At 37.7% G+C, this 27,362-nt stretch overlaps 1 protein-coding gene across 5 annotated transcripts in view; it reads left to right on the top strand.

The window, feature by feature from the left end:
• Nucleotides 1–25,958, top strand: part of elavl2 (ELAV like neuron-specific RNA binding protein 2) — a 45,730-nt gene extending 19,772 nt beyond the window's left edge. For 2 of the 5 annotated variants that reach the window (XM_008435697.2, XM_008435693.2), the window contains exons 2-8: nucleotides 1,526–1,616; nucleotides 2,421–2,661; nucleotides 12,120–12,223; nucleotides 16,299–16,452; nucleotides 18,688–18,913; nucleotides 19,382–19,420; nucleotides 23,394–25,958. In XM_008435697.2, coding sequence (XP_008433919.1) covers nucleotides 1,545–1,616; nucleotides 2,421–2,661; nucleotides 12,120–12,223; nucleotides 16,299–16,452; nucleotides 18,688–18,913; nucleotides 19,382–19,420; nucleotides 23,394–23,724 — 1,167 coding nt within the window. In that variant the 5' untranslated portion in view covers nucleotides 1,526–1,544 and the 3' untranslated portion in view covers nucleotides 23,725–25,958. Of the gene's footprint in view, nucleotides 1–1,525; nucleotides 1,617–2,417; nucleotides 2,662–12,119; nucleotides 12,224–16,298; nucleotides 16,453–18,687; nucleotides 18,914–19,381; nucleotides 19,421–23,393 lie in introns of all 5 variants that reach the window. The other 3 variants (XM_008435695.2, XM_008435691.2, XM_008435694.2) reach the window with 2 other exon arrangements.
• Nucleotides 25,959–27,362: the final 1,404 nt, after the last annotated feature.

The following is a 27,362-nucleotide window of genomic DNA, read 5'->3' as shown; positions in this document are numbered from 1 at the left end:
ATTGTTAGAAAATGTGAAAATTGACAGGATACTTGAAACTAGGACTAGGTAATTATGTGGTATTGGAACATGTTATTGACAACTATTAAACACCAACCATTTAAGGCAAACATACAAAATTGCTGGTAAAATAAATACCAATTTGTAATCAGATTGTGGATCTTGCAACAAGTGATGTAATGGCAGTCACATTTAAAAGTAAAATAAATTTAACCTAATATTAACAATGAGTTGGCATATTTAAATGCTTAACTAAATATTATAAGGTACAAAATTCAAGTGTTTGAAGTTTTCTTGTGATTTTCTAAATCTTTCTGCCGGTCAGGTTCTGGTTTGCTGGTTGTGACTGGTTCTTTATTTGAGCGAATGGCAGCATTTGGATGAGAGACCTGTCTGACTGGTAGTGTTGTTTATGTACATTAGCTTTATGTAGTTGAAAGCGCAGGCATAGCAAAGTACGTGCCTGACCACTTGCTAGACAAACATGGCAGAAATATAATGCCACACATTATTCTTTCTTTACAAAGATGTATGCGCTTGCATCAGTCTCACTGTTCACTCAACAGAAACCTTTAAGAGCATTTAGCCTTCATAGATTCGCTTTGAGGCTTGCGTTGAGCGTGAGCTGAGCAAGCGTTTAGCCTGTTATGCTTGTTGTGTACATGGGTACAGTACTCTGAAAAAGCAGTAGTCATAGAAGGATCATATAAATACTGCTACAGGCGAACCTGCTCTGCAAGAGCACCATAAGTAAAGCCTGGCAGTCTGGCATGCTTACAATACACTGGGGGAAACCTTTAGTTGCTTTTATTTAAAACTGAAAAGCCACAGTTATTCCTACTGCTGATAATATATGATTACTTATTATATCACATTTTCTGATGCATAAACTTAAGGCAGACTAAAAGCTCACCAAGCTTAATGGTTTCCGCTAGAGCAGCTTTTTGTACCTTTTTGTCAATAAGCTGTTTGAGTAAAATAAGAATTAAGAGGTTATTCAAGTTATCTACTTCAGTAGACCATGCAGTAATCTGATATGTTCTTAGCTTTCAAACCATACATTTAAAATGGCATTACCTTAATTGGTGATTGGTACTTAGGTTTCCTCACGATTGTTGCTGTTTTACCAGTGGTTATTCAGTTGTGTTCTGAATGTTTGCAAATTATATTGATAAAATGTGCAGATGTTGAGATGTTTGTCAAATCACTATTGGATTAGTGTTTTTTTTTAATTTTTTTTATCTGCTTCAGCGTGCTTTTTGTAGAAAGCTGATCACTTGCCTTTTGTCCATGTTGAGATCAGATTTTTCTTAGCTCAAAGCTTTTGACGTCTTAAGGCAGGTCTTGCATAACTTCTGACTGACTTAAACATCTTGTTTTTTTCCTTATTGAAGTGAATGTGCATGGACCTCCTGTTATAAAAATTGCCTTCTCTATCATCCTCCCTACAATAATCATCTGTTTTTTTTGTTTTTTTTACCCTTGTTTCTCTAACGTGACATACTTTTTGTGTCCACATTTTCAGACGACAACTCCAAACTAACATGGCAGTCAGACTGTGCGATGTGGCTTCTCTGCTTAGAAGTGGTTCGTGGGCGCCTGAGCCTTGGACTGGGGTCTGTGGCCATTTTTCACATCTTGAAATCATTTGGCCAGAAGGTCATTTTTGCTCTCTACTCAGGCCATACCAATGATATTGGCATTGTTGTATTCTGATGTTCAAACCAAAGTATTTCTGCTTAAATTTGGGGGAAAATTGCTCACTGTTGGGGTTGAAACTTCCTTAATGGTCAATGTTTTGAATTGGTATGGTCTCAACTTGTATCCCACTCTTTTCAAATTATATTTGTATGTTTTGATGTCTAAAGAGAAATAGATTTTTTTGGCATATCTGTGCAGATCAACTTTCTGCACATGGTGAATTTGTTAATAAAGGATGACTCTTCATACATGTTGCTGCCGGTCTCACTGATCACACAAGGGCTTTTTGTCTGCTAGTAGTAATTCAATGTTGCTTGTGGCTATATTTATTTAATTGTGCTGAATAGTCATATTTTTCTTTTTGTTTTTTGTTATAACATTAAATTTTACGTGTCATAAGGGCCTTGAAAAGTTTTTTTTTATTATTTTTTTTTTTTAACCAGCAACATCAAATCTCTCGTTCTTATGAAATTGTCAAGATCCTTTTTTTTTTAAACTATGCAATTGTTCTGTAGTGAATGTCACACTTTTTAATATAATGCACAAAAGTCATTCCGACATGTAAATTTGGTCGATACCAATCAGCCAATATTTGTTTTACTTCAACAAATTAATATCTTGACATGTGAAGAGCTTCCTTTCTTAACTGCTGCTTTTTTCTTTTATTACCAATATCAATGATGGTATTATTTACATAATTTTCCTTCTCTCTTTAGCAGGTAATTGCAACCATGGAAACACAGCTGTCCAATGGGCCAACATGTAACAACACGAGCAATGGTCCCTCAACAATCTCAAACAACTGCTCCTCGCCAGTAGAGTCGGGGAGCATAGAGGACAGTAAAACTAACTTGATAGTCAACTATCTGCCTCAGAACATGACCCAGGAGGAGCTGAAGAGTTTGTTTGGAAGTATTGGAGAAATCGAATCCTGCAAACTGGTTCGAGACAAAATAACAGGTAATGTCCGTTTTCTAGTGCTGGCTTGTTTTAATATTTCTGCTGGGGAGCTTTACTGTGTATTTTTATGCATTTGGGACATATAAAGAGGACCAGTTATGCAAAATTCACATTTTGCACGTTTTGTACTTTTATTTAGATCTCTGTATTAAAACAGCTAAAGCACTAAAGAAAGTCTTTAGTGTCTGGAAAAGGAGTTCTTTCAAAAATCTCTCGATTAAGTCACAATTGACTGCCACTATGTCATTGCCTAGCAACTCCAGCTGAGACCAGCCACTCACCTTGCAACCCAAGCAGAGCTTGAGCACGTTTGGTCAGCAGGCTTTACTGCTGTACGTATTGCAGAATGACTGCTGGAAAAGACAAGTGTTTGGTAGTGAACTTCTCATCCAGAAACTGCTGCTGCATTCTTGTTGGTTGAGGAAGGCTTAACTCAGGGGTGCCCAAAGTCTGTCCTCGAGGGCCAGCATCTTGCATGTTTTAGTTTTCTCCCTGGTGGTAGTAACAACCTCCTCAGCAAGTCAATGTTCTCCTTAGGCCTTCTAATGAGACATCATTTGACACAGGTGTGTTTATACCAGGGAGAGAACATGCAGGACGCCGGCCCTCGAGGACCAACTTTGGCTTAACTACTTTGGGTGTCCAACCATGGGTGTCCAACTTTGGACACCCATGGCTTATCTACTTCTGTTTTTGGTTCCGATTCAGGGTCAAAGATGTACAATCGTATAATACAACATCGGTTTGCAGCCATTTTCAAGTGAGTGTAAAAGTTGAGTAAGGTGGTGTGGCCAGCAGCAGCTTATTTGGATTTAAAGTGACAAGAGGCACCAAGACAGCTTGTTTTGAAAAGAGCTCAAAATGGGAACTAACCTATTTTGTTTTGGACTGAACTGGAAACAGAACTCTTATTATCCAGTAATGATTTTTTGCAGGAATTGTAATGAGCACAATTCATTACAATGCTTTCTTGAACTTGACCTAACCTGTTCAAGGAAGCATAATGGGTCCCCCTTAATCTTACTGGATCTTATCTTTTGCTTACAGTAGGAATATTTTCTACTTAAGCTGCATATTATTGTATTTATTTTTTTATCAAATTTGTTTTAATCTAGTTTTCAAAGTTTATAAAAATTGCAAATGATGTCAGTTTTGAATTGATTCAATTTGCTTTTAACACCTGACAAAACTCAGGGTGACATTGATATGAGCAGGCTGATCGCCGAGGCTGCTGTGTTTTACCTGCTGGTTGTTTTGGTCAAGGTTACCATGACCTTCCTCTCAGAATTATATCAAATGCTCAAGCAGACCTGCCTTTTGGAAGTCTCTGCCGTTTTTCATTTTGTGTTAACAATAAGGGTATCTTTCCTTTATTACAAGGCTAAAGGACAGATGGCCCTCTGCTCAATGAGATGATAGATTATCTGTATTTTGACCTGAATAATAGAAATGTACATCAAATTAATAAGGAAGATGTGTGTCCAGCTGTAGCTTGCGTTTTGGAAGTAATTCATACATGTTTTTCTTGTTTCATATGGCTGTTGATGTTTGCAGGGCTGTATGAAGATTGCTGCTATCCTTAAGACTGTTTACTGATGCAGCAAAAATTTGTGTTTTTTTGGTACAATGCAAAGCTGATTGTAAATACAATAAAATTGTGGCAATTTTTAAAAAAAAAGTCAAACAGAATTTCTAAGTGTGTAGTAATTAATTCACTGTTTATTTAAAAAAAAACGGCATCCATTTATTCTGCTTTTGAAATATTGATCAGTTTAATCTTACATTTTTATACATATTTTTCATACATGGAGTATATGAAGTATGAGTATACCCAAAACAACTTTTGGAGTACACTGTTTGCTGTTGTGTTCGTTATAGAGCTGAAGTTTTGTCCATCTGGCTGCTTGTGCAGATCCAGTAGTTTGTGCTCAAGAGATTCTGACCAAAAAAATCTTCTAAATGGCCAAATGTGTCTCTTAAGGTTCACTAGTTGTCTTTTCTTGTGGTAAATCATTGCCTAGATTGTTGGAGTACCTGAAATAATTTATACCTGGAATATCTTGTGCTTGTCAAAACTTTTTTTGGAAGATATGTTGATGCCTTTAGTTTTATTTTTCTTGGTACATTTAACTTGACTTGACCTCTGTAAACTGTTGAATTACACTTTCTTTTGTAAGTTGCTTACACGTGTTGTCTAAGTAGCCTGGATGTTAACGTTGAGCTAGATTTACACTGGCATCCAAGTAATTTTTTTTCCTCCCTGGGAAGCTCTTGGCTTGTTGGATTTATATTTTAAATGTAAATGGTATAAATGGGTGGTATCACGCAACAAAATCCTCAATGGCCTTTGCTGGATCTTTGCTGCTAGGCCACCCTCAAAGATTTTGGTGCAGGAATTTCTGTTGCTGTTAAATGCGAGTTGAATGTGTTGTGATTTCGAATTCATGGCCAGTCTCTAACCCAACACTATATGTTTACCAACACGTACTATTTTTTAAAAATTCCCTTTTTTTACTTCAAGACTTGAATTGACTTGGGAATAATTAGCAGCTTCAAATTATTCAAAGCCTCAAAGTGAAATTTCTTTGGATTGGTCCTCTGATTTTAGCTCTACTTAAAAACCCTCTATCCCTTCCAGACTGTTGCTTTTGTCTCTCCCTTGGCCCTGTGGCGACGGCTTTAAGCCAGCCTACATCTGTGTACGGGTGCTACATCAGATGTTTAGTAATCACCAGAGATGTGTGCTTCCTCTTTTCTTTAAATGTTCATGCTTTGGCTGCTGCTGCAGAAACGGCTCAGTCATTTTGTAAATGTTTGTTCTACTGTTTGTAACGGTAACATTTTACTCAAATCTGGGTGTTGTTTGAACAATTATCTTAGCAAGTCTCCTCTTTACTTTAACGACAGCTAAAAATTGGTAAATGGTTTGTTTTAATGCCTCTTGGTTATAAAAAGATGCTAAGGGTGTTTATTTCCCGAAACAAATCGGTTCAGCAAAGGCTTAACGTGTACATTACAACATGCCCTGCAGGTTTTAGTGAAAGTGTCATTTTACTTGCTCATTTGAAAGGCTTGATGCATTTCTTTTGGCTATATTGAATCCAGCCTTGCAAGGTGAAATTAAGTTCATGAACTTGATAACAGGAATGAAATAAAGTTTGAATGATATGCTTAAAGCAGGGGTGTCAAACTCCAGTCCTCGAGGGCTGGTGTCCTGCAACTTTTAGAAATGCCTCTGCTGCAACACACCTGAATAGAATAATTAAGTAATTAGCAAGGCTCTGGAGAACTGAGGAGGTAATTAAGCCATTTGATTCAGGTGTTTTGTACCTGTGGCACATCTAAAAACTGCAGGACAGCGGCCCTTCAGGACTGGAGTTTGACACCCCTGGCTTAAAGCAACTTGATACATTAACATTAGTTTCCTGTTTAATAGCATCTGAGGTAAGCTTTTTAATTGTAACATAAGTTGAATGTCTATTTTGTTTTTTCATTCTTAATAAGAAGCCAAAACTTAGACTTTCTGCAATTTTAGCACAACTTCACACAAAGTAAAATAAAAAAACAAAATGTAAGTTAAAGCTCTTATGGGTTAAGTGTCCATTTTGTTCCAATACTGTGACAGCATCACAAACGTACTGTGGAAAAGCAGTTCAGTGTTGGTAACTCCAGCTTCAATACACACTTGTAAATATTATGCACTTAGAGTTTTTATGTACTTGGAGGAAGGTTAGTGCAGGTCAATATCACAAAGGAAAGCACCGGGAAGAAGAAACGACTCAGCAAATTGAAGCCTGTCGGGAAGAAAGAAAAAAGTTCCATATTCTGCATTTGTACTGGAATGAACTAATAATAAATTGAAATGCAAGATTACCAGGTGGCCTTGAAAACCTTAAATTATGATTTTATTTTTGTCTGTGCCATGTAATACAAGTTGCCTGCTTTAGTTTCTGGACTTTATTCCTCATTAGTTTTAAGAGGATAAAATGGGAATTTATGAAAATAGAGCATTTTTTGTATTTAAATAAAATTTCCACATCCCTTCAGTTGGCTGTATTTGGGAAAGGGCCTCTGACAAAACCCTCAGATAATAATCATCCCCTCATTGGCTTATATATAAACTCTGTTCTGCCTTAGATCTTGCTAAAGCATCAAATTACCTCTAATTTAGAATTTTCATCATGCACATAAAAAAGCAGAATATCTCAACCCCTCTAGAATATTTTCCAAAATCTGTACTTGGTGTAACATACTCTAGTCCTAATTTGAGAAGCTTAATTTAGAGATTTTGAATCGGCCATCCAAGTTGGTCCAGGTGCCAAATAAGGAGCAACCCTGTGACTCGGGTCAGCTCGGCAATGTGTTTTAAAACTGTAGAAAAACATATCGGGCTGAAACTGGGACAAATTTTAAAATGGGAAATTTGTAGCAACTCTGAAAATTATTTTACATTTGTGTAACATAAAACAAACTGAAGGTATATTATGTCTTAACGGAAAACACGATGGAAAAGTTTTTTGTTGAAGTAGCTGCAGTTATGACTTTGTCCTCTCTGGAGGGTTTAGAGTTTGTTGCTGATGGAAGCAGTTTTTTTTTGTTTGTTTGTTTTTCTGCCTCCATTCTTGCATAGGTGGGGTTATTTCAAGTTTATTAGGGTGTTACAACTTTCCCTAATTTCAATTTGGTCTCAAGGTATTTCATAGTGATGTACCATTTTCATCACATCTTGCTGATTACAATTAGTAAGTTGATCTAATAAGGTAAGTAGGTAGTTAAAGGGTTGAGAATGCTGGTTTTTATACTATTAAAAATGCAAATATTTGTGTTTAAATCGGCTTGCACTGCTTTCTGTATGAGAAGAATGTAGCAGCTGGAGCAAGATGTAGACGAACAAACTACGACATGCTGCTCTGAAGCAAGGATTTAAGTTTTCCAATTGCATTCATGCCCATAAATCATATTCGAGAGATGTCACTTCCTCCCTTTGGTTACATTTTTTTCTCTTGTTCATTGAGTAGACTGACTGTATCCCTGCATCATCAAGGTTTGCTGGCAGGCAGACAGACCACAGTGTCCATGTTTGGTTCTTAACAGTTACATTCTGGAATCAAGCTGCTCACGGTGGCAGCATGTTGGACTTACTGTTTTCGTAGTTCTGATTTGTTCGACGTTTGGACAGTTATTCCTTTTTGTTCTGAATGTTCAATTGGAAGGATTTATTTTCTAATTTCACAGTAGGGCTAGGCTATGTGGGTTAGAAATTCTATGTACATGTTTTATAAATCCAAAATTTATTTTACTTTTTTTTTTTTTCTCCTCCCTTCTCTTATCCTTCCATGGAGACAATTGAAGAGAGAATTTTCTGAGTCAGGAGCATATCCCTGACTCGGACTATCTGTGCTGCTTTCAACCTATATTACCAGACAACGATTGAAAGAAGAGTACTTGCTGGGGTGCTGTGGTGGCGCAGGGGTTGGGCACAGCTCACGAGTGGCTGGTCCTCAACGCAGCCGTCGCGGGTTCGATTCCGGGCCTGGTAACCTTTGCTGCATGTCTTCCCCCTTCTCTATTACCCACTTTCCTGTCAATTCACTATCAAATAAAGGCCACTAGAGCCAATAAAACCTTAAAAAATAAAAAAGTAAAGGAGTGCTTGCCAACAACTGATATTATCCAGGACATGCTTGTGATGTTTCTACTGCCCTGAAATTAAGCTGTTGGCACATCATGACTGTCATGAGATTGTCGTTTAGCAACAGTCTTCAGTCAGGCCTCTTCAAATTTGCTGCTAGACTCCCTGCTACCAGAGATCAGTCTTGCTCACAGATACTTGGATGATATGAGTTACAACAATTACGTTCTTTGAGATAAGTATTTTTTTAAATTGAATTTAGATTAGACTTCACGCATAAAGTGGAGTGCACTATCTGAGGAAACAAACCCTGGTCCAGCTTAAATAGAGCAAAACTGTTATGAAGACCCTTAAAGATGTAAAGAAGGTGACTGGGAACATGTCCCAGGGGTGTACTTGCAGTGTAGACAGGGTTTTTCCCTGTACTAGTAGGTGACCGCAATGTTGGTTGCTGTGATGATGAGTCCTGTGATCCTTGATTATATTCTATAATAAGAGGGAGTAATCCATTATTGAGGGAGAAGCATTTTTGACTTTATCTATGCCTTCAGTTCAGTTTTGTAATTTGGGTTATGGCCGTTCAAGCAAATGTCCGTATTTCTTTGTAGCTGGATTGGTAATCTGCTGCCTGACGAAGGCTGCAGTTTTAAAGTATCTTGAGGATAGTTGGACTTTTTGTGCATTGGTTATTCACTTGATGTGCATTTGTAGACTTGACTCATCGGCACAGTAACAATAAAAAAATGTAACTGTAAATATTTCAGTTACATCAACTTATTTGTTATAGGTATGCCTTTTTTTTCCGCAAAAGTTGCAGCAATATTATGTATTTTGACTTAAGAGATTAAAAGCACACATTATTTTACACTCATGGCAACATTTTCAGGCTGTTTCTAAAGTCTGTCTTGAAATTGTTTATTTTCACTAGTTTAACAGTGTGAGCTGATTTGTTTCTTAATCTACTGTAAAGACTGCAATATAATTTATGTTATTGCTTTTATGTGTAGTTGTTTTTGAGTACATGATTTGGATTTTAAAAACTATTCTTTTGTCTTTATTTGTGGGAAGTTATTGAATATCTCCAAACTATGGCTCTCCACGTTAGAACGTTACTTCTGCAATGAATGAATTTAGGGTTAAACATTTTGCCTGGTAGAAAGAATGGTTGTGTTTTTTCAGGAGAAACTTTTATAACAGAAAAACTCACAAAGGGTAAAAGTTATCAGCCTGGTAGAATGGGAACATCTGGTGAGTGCAAAATCCTGGGGAGGTTCAACAATCAAATTTTAATTGTCCTTATCTTCTAAAACAGGGATCCAAGTTTTTTTGTTTTATGTTTTGAAAACTGATGCCAATGGGCAACGCTGAGTTGATCACAAAATACACTCCCACTCAGTTTGACTTGCCCAAAACCATGCAGTTAGTGCACTAAGAACCTGTGGAAGCTGTCTCATATGTGCTTGGCTCTGGAAAGGACTTTCACTGCCAGACACATCTCCAAATGTCTTGTTGTTGATACGATTTGGGAGAAGTAGGTGGGCGAGGAGGTCTATTGTTTCTGTGTCAGACTGTGCACAGCACCCTGGTGTGCATTTTCTCCTTTTTTCCCCTCCTGCGGTTGCAAACTTAACAAAAGACCCAGGAGGGAGTCTGTCAGTTGCAGAGTAATCAAATGTCAGCTTATAAGGTCCAGACCCATTAAGGAATCTTGGCTCGAGAAATGTTATCATGCTGAAAGCTTAAAAGAAAAAACTTCACATGAAAACATAAATGTCTTAGGAGTAACCTGTCTGTGGAGTGATTTCATGGTATAGCAGAATGGATGAGTGAGCAGGTATTAACCACACTCTGAGATTGAAAGTACAATACAGCTGTGCGGCGTTGACCAGTGACTCAAGTTTTGTTTCCACTTTGCTTGTGGTGTCTTAAGAGCGCAGTTTTTATGTCCTGCTTTTAGCACAGAGATTACAGCCAAATTTACAAAACATTCTCTTTGTAAGTCGTTATTGATCAACAACTTTAAGCATGCCTTTCATTTAAAACCTTTAAAAGCACTTGAAATAAAACGGGGCAGGTCGGAACAACGTTCCAAAAGGGTACCGTTAGATATGAAACACAGGACTCTGCAACAGTTCTGTTTATTACAATATTATTGAGACCTGATGGACATAAACCCCAAAGTATCTGCTGTAGGAGTTTCTCCAAGAAGTTGTCCTGTTTATAAGATAGTGTTTAAATTTATAAACCAGACATCAATTAAAATTAGTGTCTTACCTGGAAAAACTTGAGGCTGATTAAACCCCTCAAGTTGCTTTGATAATGAGACTACAGTCTTGTCGCTAAAGCTGCCGTTTGCTCTTTTTTTTATTCCTAAACCTCAACATTGGCTTGCTCCAGTCTTGAGCTTCAGATATTTCATTAAAAAAAAATTTGACGAAAGGTGTTTTGAGCTGAAGTGACGGCACTGCGAGTAGAAATGTCCTTTTTGCCATTTTATGCAAGAAATGTAGGTCAAATTACTGAAAGCAGAGGTTCTTAAAAGAAAACTAGGAGAGCTCACTCCTTTTTCATGTTTTCCAAACAACTAGTTTTCCATTTACAGAAAGGGGCAGTTGTGCTCAGGTGCTTACATATTCTAGATCAGGCGTGTTGATCACCAGCTTTTACGGGCTGTTGTCTTCCGTCACATCCCTGGCTTTACACCCCTGAGTTTAATGGATAATTGCCTAATCATTCAGTCAAGTTCTCCAGAGTCCTGTTGTTGCGCTAAATATTTGAATCAGGTATGCTGAAGTAGAACCAAATGCAAGTAGCAGAATTCTGACCTTGAAGACTTAGAGTTTTGCACTTCTGTGCAACAGCATCTAAATAATTGTACTCTGGAATCGGTTAGAAAGACGTGTGGCTTCGAAACCTTCTGGTCAAAAAAGTTCATTTTACAACTATTGGAAAAACTGAAAGACTGTTATTTCTGGTTGCAAAGTAAGAATGTTCTGTTTTTGTCAACTTTCCTAGTCCAATAGCTGCTGGAATTTCAGATAAAGCAAAAATATTGTGGACACTAACATTTTCCCCTCCGATATTTAAAAAGTTGATCCCTTAGTTCTTGGCATGCAGGGTAATAGTTGATAGGTTAAAAAAAGAAACTGTATAACTTCAGTGCCGTTGGAGTAATTTCAGATTTAAGGTTGTACAATAGCCCATCAGTGTGTGCAATATTCAGAGTGCAACGGGCTGTCTGGAGCACAATAATTGTTTGCTAATGTATTCAAAGATTTATGAACTGGCATTCTCACGGCAGCAGGAACAAGTGACATTGCCCAAAATGCGAAACTTAGACTGATGGACACACAGAAATGAAGGAAAGAAGAAATCTCATGGTTATTTCAATATTTGTAAATGGTGTTGCCATTGCAAGATTTTTTTTTAAATATTGGGCAGCTCGTGCACAGTTGGTGCTGATTTATTGTGCAGTTTGAGATGAGCTGAATAAATTAAAATTTTTGTCATGGATTGCAACTTGAAACCTTTTGGTTGTAGAGCATATTTGAGATTCCTACCATTTCAAGCAGTTTAAAAATTGACTTCTGACCTGAATAACTGTATAATCTGACAAAGATAACACTGTTCTCTGCAACTTACCTCTGTCTGGCTTCCGTAAAATGCCATTCGATCTTTTTCCACAATTGCATTCACCCATGGCTCATAAAAGTCATTGTATCCACATTATGTTGAAATGTCAGTCTTTGTAATGGCTTTTTTCCCTTTTCTTCTTACCCAGTTTTTACACTTTGAGTCTGAAATGTTTTATTTTTGTGTTTTGCAGGGCAGAGCCTAGGTTATGGATTTGTCAATTATGTGGATCCTAAAGATGCAGAAAAGGCCATCAATACCTTAAACGGCTTGAGACTTCAGACTAAAACCATCAAGGTAAGTTATCAAAGTATATAAGAACTCCTCCAGTATGTGCTGCTCATATCTACCTCTGCTGAGTTGAGCTGAGGCATTATAATGCTGGAGCAATGTGGGGCGGTAAGGGAGCCTATTGTTAATCTGGGCACAGACGGCTTTGCTTGGGCCTCAAGTAGAGCAGAACTGTTTCTATGGTTGCATGTGAACTAGCTCTGCTGTATGCCTTTACAGGGAGGCAGCTGCCATTAGCATTCATCATACAACATGGCACTCGACACGCTTGTTGGGGCGGGGGGGGGGAACTCATTTGCTCGATGTAGTTGTATTGGAAAGTGGACAATAGAGTTGGCTTTTTCTTTAGTGCTTTTATATACAGGTCCTTCTCAAAAAATTAGGATATTGTGATAAAGTTCATTATTTTCCATAATGTAATGATAAAAATTAAACTGTCATATATTTTAGATTTATTGCACACCAACTGAAATATTTCTGGTCTTTTATTGTTTTAATACTGATGACTTTGGCATACAGCTCATGAAAACCCAAAGTCCCTGTCTCAAAAAATTAGCATATTTCATYCGACCAATAAAAGAAAAGTGTTTTRATACCAAAAAAGTCAACCTTSAAATAATTATGTTCAGTTATGCACTCAATACTTGGTCAGGAATYCTTTTGCAGCCTTCAATGCGGCGTGGCATGGAGGCAATCAGCCTGAGGCTCTGCTGAGGTGTTATGGAGGCCATGATGCTTCGATAGCAGCCTTAAGCTCATCCAGAGTTTTGGGTCTTGCGTCTCTCAACTTTCTCTTCACAATATCCCACAGATTCTCTGTGGTTCAGGTCAGGAGAGTTGGCCVGCCAATTTCAACAGTAATACCACGATCAGTGGTTTTGGCACTGTGAGCAGGTGCCAGGTCGTGCTGAAGAATGAAATCTTCATCTCCATAAAGCGTTTCAGCAGATGGAGCACGAAGTGCTCCAAAATCTCCTGATAGCTGCTGCATTGACCCTGCCCTTTGACATGGCTCCCCAGACCATCACTGACGGTGGGTACTTGACACTGGACTTCTGACATTTTGGAATTTCCTTCTCCCCAGTCTTCCTCCAGTCTCTGGTACCTTGATTTCTGAATGACATGCAAAATTTGCTTTGATCCGAAAAAAGTACTTTGGACCACTGAGCAACAGTCCAGTGCTGCTTCTCTGTAGCCCAGGTCAGACGCTTCTGCTGCAGTTTCTGGTTCAACAGTGGCTTGACCTTTGACCTGGGGAATGCGGCACCTGTAGCCCATTTCCTGCACACGCCTGTGCACGGTGTCTCTGGATGTTTCTACTCCAGACTCAGTCCACTGGTTCCGCAGGTCCCCCAAGGTCTGGAATCGGCCCTTCTCCTCAATCTTCCTCAGGGTTTGGTCACCTCTTCTCGTTGTGCAGCKTTTTCTGCCACACYTTTTCCTTCCCACTGAGGTGCCTTRATGCAGCACTCTGGGAACAGCCTATTCGTTCAGAAATKTYTTYCTGTGTCTTACCCTCTTGCTTGAGGGCGTCAATGATGGCCTTCTGGACAGCAGTCGGGTCAGCAGTCTTACCCTGATTGTGGTTTTGAGTAATTAACCAGGCTGGGAGTTTTTTAAAAGCCTCAGGAATCTTTTGCAGGTGATTAGAGTTACTTTGTTGATTCAGATGATCAGGTTAACTGCTCGTTCAGAGAACCTTTTCATGATATGCTAATTTTTTGAGACAGGGATTTTGGGTTTTCATGAGCTGTATGCCAAAATCATCAGTATTAAAACAATAAAAGACCTGAAATGTTTCAGTTGGTGTGCAATGAATCTAAAATGTGAGTTTAATTTTTATCATTACATTATGGAAAATGATTAACTTAATTTTTTGAGAAGGACCTGTATATATTTTTTACTGAAGTAAATCTTAAGTGACTTTTTTGCTTGAAAAAACTAAGTTGCATGGTTTTTTTTGTTCAGTGTTAAAAAATTGGTATCGATGCAGCATTTTATAAACCATACTGCTTTGTTTTCTCAAGCGGAGCAGGCGCCTTTCTTTTCTTCATGTCTGTGCCTCAGTTAATCTCCCAGTTTGTGCCCCTGAAAGTAGGACACGGTAACGTTTCTTTGAGTCTCGTGTCTAAAGTTCTCTCGCTGCACCGTCAGATGTGCAAATAAACCATAGTCTGCTGAAGGAGTACCCTTTCTGTGCATTTGCATCAAATAAAGTGTGAAGGTGAGACTGATGGAGGCAGAGGTGAGAGGACAGTGTATTCTGGATCCTGTCATGAAGCTGCAGCTTTTACACTTTTTGCATTCATGTCAGTGCCGATTTTGAGGTGTGCTCATCAAATGGTTTGACTCTGTTCCCCTACCATAAAAGGAGGCATTTTACACCAATAAAGCAGAATGCAGAATAGCTGCACCACTCCTGATAATCAAATCGGTCCAGTCCAACATTCCTAAAATGTAAAATAAAAGGCGGCATCTGAACTGGATACGTTCCTCACCTCTCATTGGTTAAATGTCTGCTTGCCTGAAAAATGAGCTGGAGAAGTGAGGAAAAATTAATTGGACTACTGAGGGGTATAATGACATATTGATAGGCGAGGCATTTTTGCTTGTCAGTTTATGGATAAATGTGTTTGTAATGCATTATTTTATCTAATTGATTACTACTGGCAATCCAGACAAGTCTCGACTTTGGAAAGGAATGGATGTTATTGGCCATAAAGAGCTGCCACGTTAAAATGTCATTTTAAAAGCTGTCCAGATGGGCTTGGTGCTGCCATTATTGCTTTTGGATCTTGAAAGTGTATTTTCTTTTTTACAATGATGCTAAATGCCGTTAATTTAACAAAGGTTAGACTGATTTGATCATTGCTCAGTTGAAGTGCCCAAAATTTTCAAAGGTGAATTTCTAGTGATTCCCCAAGCAGTTGAACTGATGACTCTATTGTTTGTAGTTCTTTCTAAACAAACGCTTAAAATGCTAGTATTCAAAATTACAGGTGTTTTCAAAAATGAAGTCTGAAATTGCAAAGATCTTTGAAGTTATTTAAAGAATATTTTATGACAGATAACACAGAAGTATCACCTTTGACAGGTAAAAATTACAGTAGTAGAAACATGAAACACAAAATTTAAATGAGGGCATGCAACATGGCCTTTTCCATACCTGACCATGTTTTGTACCAAATAGCCAAAACTGCCAAGGTTGAAATGACCAGCACCTCTGAAGTCTAACTGGAGGCATTGGCAACTTGAATGAAAGCCTGTCAATGGGATCTGCAGCTTCTATTTCAACTGTGGCCTGGCAGCATTTGTTGCGTTTACAGATCAGAAAAATAACAGAATTTTTAATTTCTCAAGGATTGATCCAGCTGAAAAGCTTGTGATTCAGTCTCCAAATTCTCTTCATTTCTAATATTAGCCTGTTGGTTGAATTTTCACTGCAGTTGATCTCCAAAACGGATTTTAAACATGTCATGATTAATGTGGGAAGAAAAAAAAAAGTAAAATATAAAATGTTGCTCAACTACACAGTATGTCACAGTATTTAATGGTTTCATAGCAGTCTTGAGTTAACCTACTATTGTGCAGTCTTGTTTATAGTTTAGCTTTTCTTTGTAGCTGTAATTTTTCTTCACTTGGCAATGGATGGTGAAAAGCAATTGATTAATGATCGTTATTAATTTTAAATTGCCTTTCTGAAACTCTGCAGTGTAATAAAGGAATTTAAAATGAGACTTTGCTTTAAAACTATATCTGATGGTTTTCAGTTGAGTTTTGCATCTGTTAAACTCTGTCATTGATTTGAAAATGGGTTTAATAACGGACTTTGTAGGCTAAACAATTTTGGAGTTTCTGAATCTAAATTGGTGAATGTTAGTTTCTCTGCTTCTACTGATGGATAATATGATCTAGGTAAATGCTACCAAGTATTGTTTGCATTGAAGGCGTCTCTTTCTGCAATTTAATATCAAAGGTGGCTAGCAGCCTACCCAGTCAGTAGGCAGTCTATAATGAGTTAATCACCAGGTGCGGCTGTGATGTTTATCTTGTGGTGCTCATGTAAACTTTCCCACTGCAGGTTTCCTATGCGCGCCCAAGCTCCGCTTCTATAAGAGATGCAAATTTGTACGTCAGTGGCTTACCAAAAACCATGACGCAGAAAGAACTTGAACAGCTCTTCTCCCAGTACGGACGAATTATTACTTCGCGTATCCTGGTGGACCAGGTAACCGGTGAGTAGAACAGGTCCACCTCCCCTTGTGTTTTTTTTTTTTTCTACTTTCACAATTTTTTTCCCTTTCGACTTCTCCCTTTGGGAATACTGAACAAAAAGACACCGCCTGAGCTGAGAAATGCATCAGAGGTGCTGGTGCGAGACTCGTCCCCAAAATGCAATTTTCCACTAGAGCTGTTCATAAATATGCATCGACAGGATATGAAAGTAGTGGCTGTAAAGTAACAGGAGTCAGTGCTTTAAATGTTCTTTCTACTTCAGCCTCTTCTCTTCACATTTGCCTTTTTAAATTTTTGGATTCCATTCTCCAAGGTCTACATGTTATGCCTGTATTTAGACTACTTATGTTTCTCAGTCATCATTTAAAAGCAGAATCCTTATAAAAAAACAAAATGGATCTGTTCATATTTATTTATTTTTTTATTTTCTCTCTCCCAGTAGATGGGTGCAGAATCCTTTTGCATTAATTTTGGGCAACTTTATTTTTCAAAGAAATCACACATTCCAGGGTTGTTCACATGTTCTCCTTTGCAGGTTGTACATAAGTAAGCTCAAACCTTTAGTGCCTGCTCTTAAAATTAGAGAGCAGGCACCAATTCCTTTACATTCGCACAAATTCAACAAGACAGTTTCTCTAAGATGCAAATTTAAGACGAAATTGTGATTAGACTCTTTAAGTGCCTGATTACACGTCTCTCACTAAAGAGTGACATGTAATTAATGTGCTCCCTTCACATTAATCTTTTTTTATACAATCGGATACTTTTTCATGTAGATAAATCTGTTTAACTTGTAACACGAGAAATGTGTAAACTTAGTCAAAAACCACTAGAAAAACCTGCAGATGTTTCCAAAAGGTGGTTTTAAACAAATTAACAATGATTACAATAATTTCATTATGGAGAAATAAAAGCTGAAATGATGTTAAAAGCTGAAATCCCGAAAGTGACACGACAAAGCTGTTCAATTCGTTTTGGGGAAAAGTAAACAAAAACACACCATTTTCACTTGCGTACTGAAAGCAGAATCAATAGTCAGCTTCTTGGATGAATTAGCCAATCTGCAAAGAAGATTGAGTCTACAGTGAACCCAACTTATTTGTGTTGGGGTCTCGGAAAGATCTGTGAATATCAACTCCAACTTATTTACAGAAAATTCACTTAGTCATGGATTTTTAATTTAAAAAAAAAATCTATCTAAAATTATGATGCAGTTTGGGAAGCTGAAATACCAAGGTACAGTGAGGCTTGGCAAGCTATTGGCTGGTCTTAGCAAAGCCACTAATCCAGTGACAAGGGTCAGTAGGTCAGTAACACCACTGGCTTCTGCAGTAGTGTTAAAATGGCTTCAATTGTGTATTGATGTACATTAAGGTATAGTTATCTGGAATATTAAAATAGGCATCTGTTGTTGGGGTGGGTCTCAAGCATTTGTGGATTTCAGCTATTCATAGGCAGCTGTGGTCACTCAACCTGCAAATACTAGGAGTCCACTGTACATGAGCTAAGTAAATAATCTCACAATAGAACATAGGGTAACACTTTATTTGAAGGGGTGTGCATAAGACTGACATGGCACTGTTATAAACATGACATAACACCTGTCATGAACATCAAGAAGTCTTTGAATCTTTGACAGTTGTCATGAAGTGTCACACGGTACATAATGACACTTTTAATGCAAAGTTGCTCTAAAAGTTGCATTGAAAGTCCATTCAAAATGTCAACTTTGCATGATTTTGTAAATGACAATTTAATGCAAAGTTGGCATTTTTAATTTACTTTCAATGCAACTTTTATAGCAACTTTGCATTAAGTGTCATTATTTACCGAATGACACTTAATGACAACAGTCAGACATTCATAGACTTGTTCATGTTCATAACAGATGTTATGTCATGTTTATGACGGTGTCATGTCAGTCTTATGCACACCCCTTCAAATAAAGTGTTACCGAACAGACATTTATTTTTTTAGCTATCAAAGCAACTGTGTAAAATTTATAGTTTAAACGTCCTTTGGCTTAAGGGTCGCAGAAGTATCTGCTTAGCAGTAAAGCAAAAATGCTCATGAAAGAGTTAAAGATGCAATGGCAATAAAAGGAACCCTAAAAGAGATAAACTTTGCATGTGTACACTGGCAGAAGTAACTGCTGTTTCAATAACATGAGGTTCTAGATGTATAACGTTTTTTCTTGTCAAAGGTTTGTTACATGAGTGTTCTGCTTTCCTTAGGCGTTTCCAGGGGGGTCGGCTTCATCCGTTTTGACCGGCGAGTTGAGGCTGAGGAGGCAATCAAGGGTCTGAACTGTCAGAAGCCACCTGGTGCAACCGAACCCATTACAGTCAAGTTTGCAAACAACCCGAGCCAGAAGACCAGTCAGGCGCTGCTGTCTCAGCTGTATCAGTCTCCCAATCGAAGGTACCCAGGACCCCTCGCACAGCAGGCACAACGTTTCAGGTAAAAGGGACGCATCTAAACAGAAGTAAATCTGATCAGAGACAACCTGAACGAATGATTCGACCTCATGATTACATTCACCACCATATTTTTTTTTTTCACCCCGCTCATATTTTATTTTATTTTTTTCAAATATAGAAAATGATTAATCCTGGGTTGATGTGTTAATTTAAAAACATTTTCAGCCCACTCACCATACTGATCTCTAAAGAGTTTCTTGTAACATGCTGCTAAAGCCCTTTTTAAAAGCTCTGTGTAAACTGAATATCTCCTGTTGACTAAGCTGTGTAGGTTGATTATTGAAAAATAAGTACAGTCAGCAGGTTATTAAAGGTCATAATAGTCCTGGGATCCCCCTGAGTGGAACAACTGACTTTAATCATTGTATCGAAACCATTTTTCGTCTGTCATCTTCTCAAAATGCATAATTTCCAGCAAAGCTGAAATGTATGTTCTGTTTTCCTCAAGGTTGGACAATTTGCTGAACATGGCCTATGGAGTCAAAAGGTAATCAGATTTTCTTTTGAAATCTATTTTAAATGATCCTCAGGGATCACTGACCTAATGGGAGGGCTTATTTTGTTGCGTAGGTGGTTGATGCTTCACAAGGTCGACCTGATTCAATAAGGGATCACTGACAGAATGCATGAACAGATACCCAGTGTAATTTATTCACAGAAATCAGTAGGAGTGAATATTAATATTTAGAGATTGTGAGTAAGACTAAAAAGTTGATTTGTGGAGTGAGAAGAGGCTCTAATGGTAAAATCAAGGGGACCCTGAATTGAGGTCTCTATAGATTACCTGCTGCCCAATAAAACCAGCTGGCTATCTTTTAGTACATCTGTAAACTGTTCAAAAGTTCTGAGTAAATTCTGTTGGTTATACTTAAATAACCAACAAATTTCACACTGTTAAGGTGTCATACTTGCTGATTAAAACTGGTGTTAAAATTTTGACAGTAGTTCACACGCTGCCATGAATGTAAGGGTGTCTATTGTGAGTGTTGGGGTACTCTTCTTAATAACTGCCCTTAAAAGCTATACTATTTGAAATGGGTATCGTCAGGATACCAGTCGCATAAAGATGTGATTTGTTTTACTAAACTGCACACAGTAACTGCTTTTAATCACATTATTGAATGATTTTACATTTATTGACATAGAATTAAACTGGTTGACAGTACTGCCAGTGTTTTTAATTACAAATTTAATTAAATTCAAATACATTTTTTCTCAAATGGGGGGGGAGCAATAAGTACTCCACCCTCACAATTGTTACAGGAATCATATCTGTAAGGTTCATCTGTAAGGTTCCTGTTGGCAAATTTTGAACAGTGCAATGAACAAAAAATGTGTATTAAACTGCATGTGGCTGCACACAATTCCTTCATACGCCCAAATTTGCGTGAAATAGTGCAGCTGCCGCGTGGACCGCCCTGTTCCCACCCATAAGTACCTATGCAAATTAGTATAAATACTAAGAAGGCTTCCACTTGGGCTGGACGATGAAGCAATAGCTATTATAATACACATGACCAATATCACTAGAAAATATGTCTGAATACACACAGTGCATCTAATTATCTGGGAGCAGTTTCTAGTTTTGCCACCATGCCACAAAATAAAAGAAAATGAGAAAAGCAGCTTAAGAGGAAATTGCAGATAAAAGGAAAAGTCATGTAGTTTTTTTTTTTTTTTTTTTTTTTTTTTTTTTTTTTGGCTTAAATGTCCAAAATACTTCAAATTATCTAATCACTGGTAAATGCTTACATCACGATGCATTTTTGAGCCATATCGCTCAGCCCTAGCTCCCACCTCGTCTTTGAATAACTATGGCAACAGTCCACCAGTTCCAACAAAAAGTTTGCATTCAGTTTTTAGTCAAATTTTGACACATTTTGTGGAACATGGATCAAGTAAATTGTTCCACTTGATGATCCTACTATCGTTACAAGGACAAAAGTTTTAAATCATACAATCAAAAAAAAATTTAACTGCAGTTCTGACTTGCGTAATATCTTTCTGAAATTTGGAATTTACCATAGTAAGTTCATACACTAAAACTTAATTATTTTTTTATGGATGAATGCTTAAAAATCCAAAACCATTGACCTAACTGAAGGTTTTCTTTAAAAAAAAAAGGTTCTGTGGTATCAGATTGTTTTCAGTACATCATTGCTTACTATTTGCATTATATCTTGTTCTCTCATGTACTTCATCCTATTCATTGACAAACAAAAGGCATTCTGCGATTGGTTTGAAGTCACTGTGAGCTTGATGTTTGTATGGATAAACATCCATTAGAAACGGCACAGTCGAAGTTTCCCCTAAAGTGCTCATTCAAACCTAGGCATGCAGAACCGTGACACATGAAGGTCACATATCTGGATTACTCTGTTTACATCACAAAGACCTACATTTTACAATCATGCCTGCTATTGCACAAAATTTCGTGCCTATATTTTGAGCTTCACTTCTCCTACCTTGATCTATTATGGACAGCCCTGTTCTGTTTAAACTTGGTTGCATCAGACACCTTTCAGGATTTGCCAGAGTATTGGTGTTGTTTCCTCAAGTGTGATTGAAGTCCAGCTTTCTGAAAGCTCAAAGGGCCCATCAGCAGCAACAATACACTTGTGATTTCATGTCTGCCTTGCTCCTCTGCGTACGTCTTCGTTGCCAAATCCATCTGTGGGTCCTTGATGCTGGGAGCACACCTGTCACAGTGGATGTTCCCTGAGAGGCCAACTGGAGCAGCTAATCCTGTGTGACACCTGCTGCAATAATTCATAGACTTTCCAAGCACTCTGAATTTTGTTTCCCAAAACCGCAAAACCACACTCACTAATGGCCAGGGCTTTTTTTATGCCACTTTATTTTGGTCTAAGGAAAAACTTAAACTGTAATGGGATATGGATTTTCAGTTATGCTGTGCCTTTGATTTCAAGGGATTATTTATTTTTATTTTTTAGGAATTATAGCTTGAAAAGCAGCTGTTTTTTAATAAGTGTGGAAAGCTGTACTTTCTGGCTGACTTGTGAGATTAAGCATCGACTTGTATGAGATTCAGCCTGAGCTTTGAGCAAAAAGGTCAGTTTGAGGTCGTTTGCAGTGTTCATAAAAAAAAATCCAATGAAAAGTTCACAAAAAAAATCATCATAATTAATTGAAATTCAAAGAACGAGTGCAACTTTTGTTGTTGCTTCTAAGGTCATATTTCTTTAATATATTCTAGTAAATATCACAGGAAAAAAAAGGCTCGTCTTTGGCTATCAAATTACATATCTTGTGACTTGTCCATGAAAGTAATTCCACTTGAAACATGGATTGTAGCTTTCTATGGAGGTGGATGTGCTTATGAAATTTTATGTACAAAGATTAAAATTGGCAGCTGATGTTGCAGTAGCACTAGTCTAATGGTAGCAAGTCATGAGGAGGTTGCAAGGAGTTCCTGACCATGGGCAGAGTTGCTCTCCTAGAAGAGTTCTTAAACTGAGGTTACTCCAATTACCTTTTCTGTGCCCCTAATTGTCCTCTGCTCGGCCCTTTGAGCTTTGTTTTTGCAGATAGAGTTGCAAAGCTGAGATGCAGAATGTAATGGTTAAAAAAAGTAATAAAAATGCTCATTTAACTCTTTGCCTCTGAAGGATGAAGCATCATAATTTTAAGGCATTTAATTCTCACACCATTAGTTTACGTTAAAGGTCAAACTCCATGGTATATTTAATGTCATAATTTAATCTGTGCTTGGTTGAATTATTTATTTTTTTGGGTAGAATATGCTGGCCATAGTATGCTTATTGACTATGATTACTGACGTGGTTTTTGTGGAACACCTGCATCTTAAGGACTTGGTCCAGCAACAATCACTGTTGGTGAGGAACCTCATTTGTAGCTAATGTAGAGGCTAGTTAATGGATATCCAATAATCTCTTGGATAGCCAAGCTGTTTGAAAAGGCAAAATTATCCCAGCTGCTCTAAACATGTCCATATCAACAAAGAATCACTGTTGAATGCTTACTGGGAGTAGAGATCCCTAAAATCAGACCTCTTGGTCCATTACAATTCATGTTACACTTAAGCTAAACACAATTTTAACCGTCTGGGTACTCTTAAGAGGTAGCAAGTGTTTTTTGTAACATATTGGTTTTTGTAACTAAAGGGTTTTTAAAGGAAAAGTCTAGGATGAGATTCCAACAGAACTTAAATGTTCTCTTGGTTTTGGAAGGTTTCCATTTTATGATTCACAATCTAATGCACTCCTATAGCAGAGTAAGGTTTTTTCCCCTCTTCATTGCAGTGAATGGTAAAAGCACCGTAAGTCAGGATGAAGGATGGATGGGGCTGAACCCTGTAGACAATTGTCAGATTTGATTAAAAACTGATCTTTGTTTAAACAGGCTGTTCTGTTCTCATTCTGGTTTTGCCTTGAACCATGTTTGGGATTTTTCTTTTTTTGTTGTTTTTGTTCTTTCAGCCGGTTCTCCCCCATGGCCATTGACGGGGTGACCAGTCTGGCTGGCATCAACATCCCGGGGCACGCGGGGACCGGCTGGTGCATCTTCGTCTACAACTTGGCTCCAGACGCGGACGAAAGCATCCTGTGGCAGATGTTCGGGCCTTTCGGCGCCGTCACAAACGTCAAGGTCATCCGCGACTTCAACACAAACAAGTGCAAAGGATTTGGTTTTGTCACCATGACTAATTACGACGAGGCAGCCGTGGCCATTGCCAGCTTGAACGGATACCGCCTCGGGGACAGAGTTCTGCAAGTCTCGTTCAAAACCAACAAAACACACAAAGCCTAAAAAAAAAACCCACTGAGATTGTTTCTAGAAAACTCACCAAGGAAAAAGAAAATGGAAGCATATTGACCGTAACTTTCTACATTAGTAAAACATCTTTGTAATCCATATTTAGAGTCCAACAATGTTTTTGTTTTTCCTCATTGCGACACTTTGACTATTTTAATTAGTTTAAAGCAGAAAACCCCCCAGCAGGATTTAAAACCTGACATTGAATCTCGCCGTCTTCACAGATGGATCACCTATAAGGTTACTACAGTTTTCTTGATTTTTCTTGCACATTACTTTTGATACCGTTAGTCTTGTAAGGTTATGTGTTGTGATTTTTTCTTTGTGTCCTGATTTGCCATCGGTGCGTTACGCTTTGAGTGGTTAGCAAGTACTTATTTTGAGCCGTTTCTGTTAGTTTATTGTACTGAGTTGGTAATTGGTTGGCTGCATAATGTTGCTTCTTGTAAACCTAACGGATAAAAAGACAAAAAAAATTCTTAAAGCAGTACCTTGCCAAAGAGCTAAGAACCTCTTTGATGTGGGTTTAAAAAAAAAGCATCTATTTTTATAAAAGAAAAATTTGGAGAAACTTTTTACTGGACCTGGAACAAAATATTTTGACTTGGATACTTTGAGAAATATCTTCATATGACACCTTGTGAGCTTTTGAACTTTAAATGGAAAGTTTGCAGTGGTTGATGTTTCTGGAGAGATTTATGATGTAAAAGATACCTTTTGAGATCTTTGTATTACCTTTAGATTACAGAATCGGCACCAGTGCTGGTTTCATTTGTAAATCATCTTGTGGGTCCTCCTTCATCCCAGTCGTCTGCTCGACTACAAACTCGCTTTTCTGATTTTTAGATTTGGAAACTGACAAAAATAAAGATAAAAGATTTATTTGCTTAAAAAAAAGTGCATGCAAAATTACAGTAAGGAGAGATCTTAAAAGGCTCTGGGGGATTAAAATCAGTTCTTCCTCTAAGATTTCCTTCAGATGGAGCTCATGGTGTTTTTGTGGTGTACCTACGGTATCATTAGACGGATTTTTGTCTTAATATCGACCATTAGGGGTTTTTACATACTTTGTATGAAAGATTGTGGATAAGCTGATGATGGCAGCCGCATTTAAAAAGAAAGTCCGAAGAATCAAACGGATAACTTCTGAGCTTTGAGCTTTGTAAATAAGTCTTTTTCTTTCTTTTTTTTATGTTGTACTAAGCAGACCTTTTTTTGGTTCTAGGTTAGACTTTGTTGGAAAGTGTGATTATACCTTTTTTTTTCCAGAGTATGTAAGATATTGTTTTTGAAGCCTTTAATTTCCCTGAGGTTAAGATTTTATTTGTCGTCCTATGGACTAGCATTTCAGTGCATCAAATATGTTGGTTGTTTGGTCTGTAGATAGTCTTGCTTTGTTGAAAAAAAAAAAGTATTAAAGTATAGACATTTTGTTTTTTTTTAATATATATAAACATTATAGATATATATTTATGTGGTAAAGAATGGATATAAACCACAGTTTGGAAATACTTTGATTTCTTTCATACTCATATATATGTAATGCATATAACCTGTCTTTAAAATCGTAAAAAGGTGTATATTGCTTTATAATGTTTGGGGAAGGACAGTGAAGCAGTTGCATTAACATTGACAAAAACCATTTAAACAAAAAAAGAAATTGGCTGCTAAATTTCCATAAACAAGATCATCATGACCAAACGTCTAGATGCACTGATTACTGCACCTGCATCCTGGTTGGTGTTTCAGCCAGTTACTAGTCATGCTTCCCCTCTCAAACGAGCAGTGTGCTATGCATTATAGAGTTCTTTGCAGCTGCTTTTTTTTTCTTTATCTATTTCCTCCTTTTCTTGTTACTTGTAAAAGTTAAACTTTAAGTCAAGATGAGTTGTGATACTTGCTGCTGTGGGGGGAGACGGGGAGCACATTTTTCACGCCCGACTTACCGCCGTTAATCTTTTTCATTTAGGAACCTTTTAATGATGGTTTGGTCTTTGCGAATTTTGCCGATGGTCCGGCGTGAAAAACCGCTCCCTCCAACCCTGTCTATCTCACTACTTAATGGGATTATTTATTTGAAGTTGTATAGTCGAACTTGGTTTACAGCAATTTTGGAGCAGAATATCTTTTGACTATTTAAGAGGATGTACATGTTCTTTACTTTGTGTTTGGATACTTTGGATTTTTTCAATGTTCAGTACATCAATAAATAAGTTTGAAGGGCAAAGCATTGCTTGAGATCTTTTTGTTTTCCTTTTTTTTTTTCCAGCCAAAAATGTAATTTTATTCTTTAAATTGCAATTGGTAATTTCCATTCCACTTGATGCTTACAATAAATCTTATAAAGTTTCTGTTTGGAGATTTTAAGCATTAAGCAGCTGGTTTGGTCGGTCACTGACGGTCACAGCACTGGCCATCGATGAACTGTTGCTCCTGGAGTTGAAAATGGGATACAATATATTGGTGGCGAGTTATTCACCCACCATGTGTTGCCTAAAGTTTTGGTTCATTTCTCCAAATCATGAACTTGATGGTCATATCCATGACCTCAGGTGAAAACTGCAGGCTGTTTCTAAAAACGGTAGTGGGAATAATGAGCAAGTCAGAAGACCTGTACATTCCTGTGGGGTACACCTATCGAGCAGGATCTGTTCAAAATTTTTGAAATTTTCTCACACTTTAAGCAGAGAGGGATTCCTTTACTACTTTGAGCAAGTTTTTTTGTCTTGCTTTTGTGCAAGCCATTTAAGGCCTCTTTATAGTCCGCAACTTCATAATGAACTCTAGTACTTTTGCAACTGGAAGATATTGGTAGTTTTAAATAAAATTGTTGGAACCCTGTTTTCTTCACTGTAGAAACTGATTCATGTCTTCCAGCTGGATCGACTTGGGCCTTGGTATCTTTGGAGTTGTTCTTAAACATGCTAAAAAGTTCCTCTTCTTCAGAATGGCATCTTGCATCGTCTTCCAGACCTGGGCAAGGAGGTGATGGATCTTTCAAACATTTCAGTGCCTGAAAGTTACTTAAATTGATAATAATTTTGTAGTTTGGAAATGGCTTCGAAATCTGCAGTTTTAGTTCATTTTCACCGCTCGTTTGGTTAGCCCAATGACTGCTGCTGAGCAACTTTTCCAACTCTAACCCTTTTCCATAAATGCATATCCAGAGTTTAGCTGATCAATCTTACAAGACATTATGGTGATTGTAATTACTGGGCTTCAGGTGTCGGGACAGCGCTTGCCCTATTCCTAAGCAGCCATAACAGATAATTGGACCTCGGTTCAGGTTCCAATGAAAAGAACTGCAGAAAGGTAGAAGCCCTAGAAAAATCAATACTCTACATTTCATTAAAGTGCTCACTGGCAGCTTATGGTTGCTGAAGATGAAATGGTTTTTAAGGCAAGCTTCCCCACTCATGCCGGGAACAGTTTCACTGAAAACTATTGGTGGAACGGACATGCAATCTTTGTAGCTTTGTTTAGAGACGGGGAGGAAAAGGTTGCTACACTTTGTCTATCTGTATTTAACGTTCACTTCTGAATCTGAAAAAATCATTCTTTAATATCAGAACTTTCTGTAGATTTGAAGCCTGCAAGTGCTAGTATTGAAAGTGAAGGGCTGCTGGTTTAGT

The sequence above is a fragment of the Poecilia reticulata genome, linkage group LG18 (genome assembly GCF_000633615.1).
Source record: "Poecilia reticulata strain Guanapo linkage group LG18, Guppy_female_1.0+MT, whole genome shotgun sequence".
In the NCBI taxonomy this organism is placed as follows: domain Eukaryota; kingdom Metazoa; phylum Chordata; class Actinopteri; order Cyprinodontiformes; family Poeciliidae; genus Poecilia; species Poecilia reticulata.
Note: the sequence above shows the minus strand (reverse complement) of the source record. Positions and strands in the feature narration are given on the sequence as shown.